At 33.7% G+C, this 7,206-nt stretch overlaps 3 protein-coding genes across 3 annotated transcripts; 2 read left to right on the top strand and 1 right to left on the bottom strand.

Annotated features, from left to right (window-relative positions):
* Positions 1-1,833: 1,833 nt before the first annotated feature.
* LOC139431990 (piggyBac transposable element-derived protein 4-like) lies at positions 1,834-2,355 on the top strand. The gene has a single exon (XM_071200318.1). It carries the CDS (start codon positions 1,834-1,836, stop codon positions 2,353-2,355), a length of 522 nt encoding a protein of 173 aa, XP_071056419.1.
* A 2,997-nt stretch (positions 2,356-5,352) lies between these two features.
* LOC111418477 (histone H2B) lies at positions 5,353-5,964 on the bottom strand. Its single transcript, XM_023051018.2, has one exon. It carries the CDS (start codon positions 5,883-5,885, stop codon positions 5,514-5,516), a length of 372 nt encoding a protein of 123 aa, XP_022906786.1. The 5' UTR covers positions 5,886-5,964; the 3' UTR covers positions 5,353-5,513.
* A 192-nt stretch (positions 5,965-6,156) lies between these two features.
* On the top strand, positions 6,157-6,674 carry LOC111418480 (histone H2A). The gene has a single exon (XM_023051020.2). It carries the CDS (start codon positions 6,220-6,222, stop codon positions 6,592-6,594), a length of 375 nt encoding a protein of 124 aa, XP_022906788.1. The 5' UTR covers positions 6,157-6,219; the 3' UTR covers positions 6,595-6,674.
* The last annotated feature ends 532 nt before the right edge of the window (positions 6,675-7,206 follow it).

The following is a 7,206-nucleotide window of genomic DNA, read 5'->3' as shown; positions in this document are numbered from 1 at the left end:
TTGATTAAAATCATTTTTTAACCCTCCAGTAGACGGGTGAGGCCTGTGAGTCCACCCAATACTTATATGTTGCTGTAATTTTTGTAAGAAAAATTTTGGCACCGTGGGCTTCCGTGTACCTTTCACAAACAGTAAAACCCGAATTTTTATAAAAATTTCTAATAAAGTATGTGACAATTTTTTTGAAAAAAAAAATAAAAATGTCCTAATAGGCCTCACCCGTTCACTCATGTAACATCTTATAAAAAAACAAATACGTGTTTTCATGACTCTTTTGATAGAATTAAAAAAAATATAGAAGTAAATTTTAAATTTTCTGTTTTGTCAATAAGTTCCAAATTGCTAAATTTAAATTCGGGGTATTCCCTTCTTACAATGACTTCGCTAGTGTATAACGGTCCGTGATTCCCCTAACATCACCACTTGGCTTCTGTACACAAACGTGGTTCAGTCGTTTATTACTTTTGTTAGTGAATTGTTTTCCAGAGAGTGGCGTAAAAACAAGTTATTATAAGTGTTTGTTAAATTCTTTTGGATTATCGAAGGTAAATAATTCTATAGTTATATATAAATATCAAGCATATTTACGTATTTTCTTTTTTCTCTCCCTTATAGGTTTATTTTATTTCAATATGTGTTCATATGAACGAGAGGTAAAAAGGTTAGAACGCCTTGCCGATGAAGTAAATAGTAATGAACTTTCAGAGTTGACTGAAAGTGGTAATGAATCTTTGGCCGACGAAGACCATAGCCTTCTAAGTGACCATGATCAGATACTGAGCAAGAGTCGTTTTCAGATGTAGAAGAACAAACCAATCTTTTGCGAAGAAGCAGATCTAAGTACTTTTATGGAAAGGATGGGACAAAATGGAGTAAGGAAGCTGCACCGTTGTATGTTCGAACGCGGCAAAGGAACATTGTAACACGTCTTCCAGGTGTGTTGGGACTGGCAAAGAATGGAAAGACGCCAATGCAATGTTGGATGTATTTTTTCGAAGAAATCGTGAATGTCATTGTAATAAACACTAATCTATATATCACAAAAATTTCAAATAGATATCAAGATCAGTACGACTACAAGGAAACAAATACCACTGAAATAATGGCATTACTAGGTCTGCTGTATCTAGCAGGTTCGCAGCATGGAGGACGAAAACACGAATTTTATAGCGACGATGGCCTAGGATGCGAAATATTTCCTGCTGCAATGACTCAAAGAAGGATTAAATTTTTGTTGAGATGCCTACGGTTTGATGACACAAACACCAGAGAGGTCAGAAAATCCCAAGACAATCTTGCTGCCGTAAGGGAAATGATGATAAAGTTCAATGAACAGTGCAAAGTACACTATTCTGTTGGGGAGTACGTTACCCTTGATGAAATGCTACTTGCATTTCGTGGGAGATGCAGATTTACAATGTATATCCCAAATAAGCCAAATAAATACGGCTTAAAAGTGTTCTCAATGGTCGATTCTAGGACATTCTACACATCCCATTTACAAATCTATGCAGGGACTCAACCCAAAGGCCCATTTAAAATCGATAATTCAATAGCTGCTGTCACAGAGAGGATGTGTATGCACCTATCAGGATCTGGACGAAATGTAACCATGGATCGTTGGTTTACTGGATATAAAATAGCTAGTTTGCTAATACGAGAGCATCGCCTCACTGTAGTGGCAACTATTCGGGCCAACAGAAGGGAATTACCTTTAGAAATAACACAGGTAAAGAACAGGAAAGTGAATTCGTCGCTATTTGCTTTTAGTAAAGACATGATGGCTGTTTCATACGTTCAAAAAAATCAAAAAATTTTTTATTGATTTCGTCAATGCATAATGACACTGCTATTGATCAAAGTACTGGTGAAAAAGCTAAACCAGAAGTGGTCAGTTTTTATAATATGACCAAAGGTGGTGTAGATGTTGTCGACCGAATGATAACAGCATACAATCCAGTCAGAAACACACGACGTTGGCCTATGGTCATATTTTATGGATTGATGAACGTCGCTGCGATTAACGCTTTTATAATTTATAAAGCAAACAACCCTGATGGTGAGTTTAGTAAAAGTCGAAGAATGTTTTTAAAAAATCTAGGAACTTCTTTACTAAAAGAAAACATGCGACAAAGGGCTGTAAATGCACGCCTGCCAAGAAAAGTTCGTGAAACAGCTGGTCGTTTATCAGGACTCTCTGCTTCAGAAGACCAGCAGGATCCCCCTCCCAATAAACGGGGCTACTGTAAATATTGTAAACGAAGGAAGACTCGATACTTTTGCAAATTTTGCAGGTGTTGGTTGTGCATGGATCATATTACAGCTTGTTGCCGCGAATGCACAGAGAAAAATTAATCTAAATTATCACCTTTTTTCCCGTCCATTGTTTTGTGTTGAGGCTATTTTAAACATTTTGATATAGTTTTTTTTTATAAATTAGTTTGTTAACTGTATACTTATAACTTCTTTTTATACTTGTTATTGTTTAAAACTCAGTAAATAATGTTTAAAATAAAAGTGTTCAAAATGATATGTGTTGTTAAATTTAACAAAATTCCTAACCTTAATATTTACATTTTTTAATTTTATTGGCTCATGGTGAAATAAACTAACTATAATTTACTCTAAATTGAAAAACAGTTAAAAAATCTATTTAATTCTTTTTTTATATGTATTGCAAATATAGGCCTGACAGGCCTCACCCGTTCGCTCGTGTGATTTTCGGAACACCCGTTCACTGGAGGGTTAAATACTGATTCAAATCATACGAACCCTGTTATGCATAATATAATTTCTGTTCTACATTTTCTACAATACAAAATGATCATCTTAAGTAGAATAATTTAGGAACAAAGTTTTTCACAAAATAACTATTACCTGTTGAACTATAACATTGTCTTCAAAAATTTAAGTGTCTCCATTTATTATATTCTTTAATTATCATTAAAGAATTAATTCCTTGAATCTCTAGTGTCTATCCTTCAACATGTTTCAGTTCCACCTAAAACATAAACATAGAAAAGAATTATATACATTTAATAATACATCAAAAATATTTGAAAAATGTAATATTGTGGCTAATGAGACAACTAAATGTTTTTGTAATTTTTTTTGCATTTGATTTTTAATTAGGTATTTTAGGTTCTTACTTTATCCATACACACCTATATTCCACATCACCTTTGGAATACCGAATTGTAATAAATCTTCAATTTTCTGTTTGTTGATAGATAATTTTCAAAGTAAAGATTACAAGAAAGACTCCATTGGGACATTTTTGTAAAGTTTATTGTGAAAAAGCCGGTAACACTGTCAGAGAAGCTTCTTCCAAATGACATTATCTTTTTTCGGAAACAAAATAGCATTAACATCGCCGACACGATTAAATAACAATAGAACATCAATAAAGGGGATGCGTCACTAAAAACAAAAATTTCTGGTAACAAGTATAGTTGGGTATCTTATTCACAGATGGCACGACCGGCACGACTCAATCTATCAAGAATTTTAGATTTATGCAGGTAGAGGTTAGTTTTTACCCAAGTTCAACTTCATGGCAAATTATTATGAAAAAGTGAATACATAGAATTCAAGTACACACATTTTTCTACTCATTGAAGTATTCCGCGTTGAAAAGTTACACGCTGTATTTGTAACATAAAAAAATCCTAAAGTTTGTCATAAATAGCACTTGATGTAAAGCGACTTTTACGAGAAATTAAACCCTAAATTGAGGCGCCAACGCTTCCAGGATACTCGTAGAATGTAGGAAGAGATTACGTGTAACTAGACGTAAAATTGAATTGTTATTATCTTAAAATTTGAGTAATGGAAAATGTGCGATTTCGTGGAAATATTGGGAATTCATAAAGAAATCTGTATAAATCAGTAGAGCAAAACTTTGTCATTCGCCTCACAGATGGCGCTAATTATAAATTTTTTTTTAATGCAGCGGTTTTCGAATATTCTGCGTATATTAATTGTATCGATGTTTAAAAAACAGTATTAATCCAAAATAAAAAGCGAAACATAGTAACATAACTAAACTTTATTATCCAACAGCGGAGAGAATTATTTAGTGTTATAGAAAATAGAATATAAAAACTTAAATAACATTAAACAGTGGGTGTTAATTAAATGTTTTTTTTTAATATTCGGTCAGTAAGAAAAATCAGCCAACAAGTTATTTTGATAGCATAATGCTAATGTTCTTGTAGGCTATAAAAAAAGCAGCAATAGTACCTGGTCAGCTATTAAATCAAGGGTTAAATAATTGAACAATTTGATCAAGATCGAAATATGATTTTTGTCTATACCTACATAAAGAAAGAAGTGTGGATGATATATTATTAACACGAAATACACGAGAAACAATAGAAAGGTTAAAACACGAATGTAAGGCAAAAAATTTTGGAGAATTAAATAACTTTTTGAGAATGGAAATAAGAAGGAAAAGAATATTAATAAATAATTAAATTTGAATTAAAATTATTTAATAGAAATTTAGTTTATAGTAGATATTAGATTTTCGTTTCTGTTCAATGTTACAAAATATGTATAAAAACAATAATAATTTAGTTATTTTAAAAGTAGACAATATCAGAGTGAACGTTTTTGAAGTGAAAATTCATTACTAACCATAGTTGATAAATAAATAGTATAAAAGAACGCAGGTAAATAGTAAACAAAGACGTTTTAGTCGTTGTGCGTCGAACACCAAAGAAACAAGGGTATTTCACCCAAAAATATGCGTTGTAACATCGACAAGTCGTTAATTCCTTCATCAATTTTGAGAATATTATAGAATTTTAGTTTTACTCATCGAATTGGTTGGTGTTGTGTGTGTGACGTCACATTGAAGCTTTTAATTACATTTTTCGTAAGTTTTTCACTTATCCGCATTTTTTTAACGTTATTCTTCAGTCAGAAGTTATTCGATCAGTAAAAACTCATTTTAAGGAGGGTTTACAAAGATTTTAATTCAAGTACAAGCGTTCTTAATTTTAGTTCGTTTCTGACTACTTACAATTAGTAGGGTCTACTAATTAGGATGTTTTAACTTCAGGTCATTTTCTAGTGGTAACTTTTACGAAGAATGGTTGAAGATTTCTGGAAAAATTCGCAGAAATTTTAAACATATGCACATATATAACTTGTTCCGTATTTATTTTTTTATTTTTGTTACTTTCTGCAAGAGACTAGTTTTTTTATTTAGGGTAATTTTGTATTAATTTTGTTTGTTACAGCCACGGAATCTGGAACAATCCTTACGTCCTTTATCCTCCTAGCTATAGCTGTCACCCATCTACTTATACATATTTATTAATTAGTATAATTTTTCGTGTTGATTCAAATTTTAAAGTTTAATTATTTTGTTTTCTCTTTTAGTTTAAATAACTAAAAATACTATTAACTTAAAAATGTTGTAAATTGCGATAATACTTTATTCAGATAATAATTTTTGGTTCTGAAAAGAACCGGTCGTTGTTTGGTAGGGATGTTTATATTGCCATTTATTTGGAACTTGTGTACTTGGTAACAGCCTTGGTGCCTTCGCTTACAGCATGCTTTGCCAATTCTCCAGGTAACAGAAGTCTGACGGCAGTTTGGATTTCTCGACTGGTGATCGTTGACCTTTTGTTGTAATGAGCCAAACGAGACGCCTCCGCGGCAATTCGCTCGAAAATATCATTCACAAAGCTGTTCATGATGCTCATAGCTTTACTCGAAATGCCAGTGTCTGGATGAACTTGCTTCAATACCTTGTAAATGTAAATAGCGTAGCTTTCCTTCCTCTTGCGCTTCTTCTTTTTGTCGGTTTTCGAAATGTTTTTCTGCGCTTTACCCGCCTTTTTAGCTGCTTTTCCACTAGTTTTCGGTGGCATTGTTGATTAGTTTATAAAAATACTTATCGATGACAAGATTTTGATATCGTAAACAATACTCGCGTGGCGTTAACAAACAATTCACGCTGCAATGTTAAAAAAAAAAGGCCGCGTTGCCGTTTAAAAAGTAGTAGCGTCGTATCAGTAGGCCACGCCTCCCGTTGCTACCGCTTGGTTGACGGCCGCTATTGGTCGGGGAGTCGGATCAGATGCGTATAAATATTTCAAGAACCTTAAATTTCGTCATGTATTGAAACGTTATCATTACGACGATACCGTTTACATTGAAGCATTTTTTTTGAAGTTTTCGACACGCTAACAAGTCAATTAAGCCATGTCGGGCCGAGGAAAAGGTGGAAAAGTTAAAGGGAAAGCAAAGTCCAGATCCAGTCGCGCAGGATTACAATTTCCTGTTGGTCGTATTCATCGATTGTTGAGGAAGGGCAATTACGCGGAGCGTGTAGGAGCTGGAGCTCCCGTATATTTAGCGGCCGTAATGGAGTATTTGGCAGCCGAAGTTCTCGAGTTGGCCGGTAACGCTGCGAGAGACAACAAAAAGACTCGTATCATCCCCAGACATTTACAACTGGCTATACGTAACGACGAAGAGTTGAATAAGTTACTATCGGGAGTGACGATTGCTCAAGGAGGTGTACTTCCGAACATTCAAGCTGTTTTGTTACCTAAGAAGACCGAGAAAAAAGCTTAATTTAATTACAACTTGGCCACACCATCATATTAACAAAACGGCCCTTCTCAGGGCCACAAAAAATATAGTCGAATAACGAACTATCGATGTTTCTGCAGTTGTGTAAATGTATCAAGTTTTTGAATGTACATACATATGTATCAGTGACATGGTTAATAATCATGTCACTAATACATATACAATCGAATGTACAATGTACCATGCACATGTACAATCGAAAAGTGGAAGAGATACTCGATCCCTTCAAAGTAATGCGCGAAGATAAGCTAAATAATGCGTAGGTGAAGGTGCGAACGGGGCGTTGCACCGAAATACAACGAATATTACTTAATTAATTATTTAGCGCGGGTTAAACATGACGTTTCAAAAGTACTGTTGAAACACTAGAAAATCATTTAATTGCAGTAAATTTTTTTATTGAATTTTTCAAGTCGTGTCGCTTAAAAATCAATGAAAAGTGATAAACTTACCGAAAAATAACTTGGTTTTTAAAGTTTCAATGTAACGCATCAACGTTAACTATGTAGTTTCACAGCACCACGGTTAACGCTGGTCCTATTAATTGTTTTTCCACATCCACGCACACAACACCAATAAGGCCAATAAGTAAAA

The sequence above is a fragment of the Onthophagus taurus genome, chromosome 11, assembly GCF_036711975.1.
Source record: "Onthophagus taurus isolate NC chromosome 11, IU_Otau_3.0, whole genome shotgun sequence".
NCBI lineage: Eukaryota > Metazoa > Arthropoda > Insecta > Coleoptera > Scarabaeidae > Onthophagus > Onthophagus taurus.
This window is presented reverse-complemented; position numbering and strand designations above follow the sequence as displayed.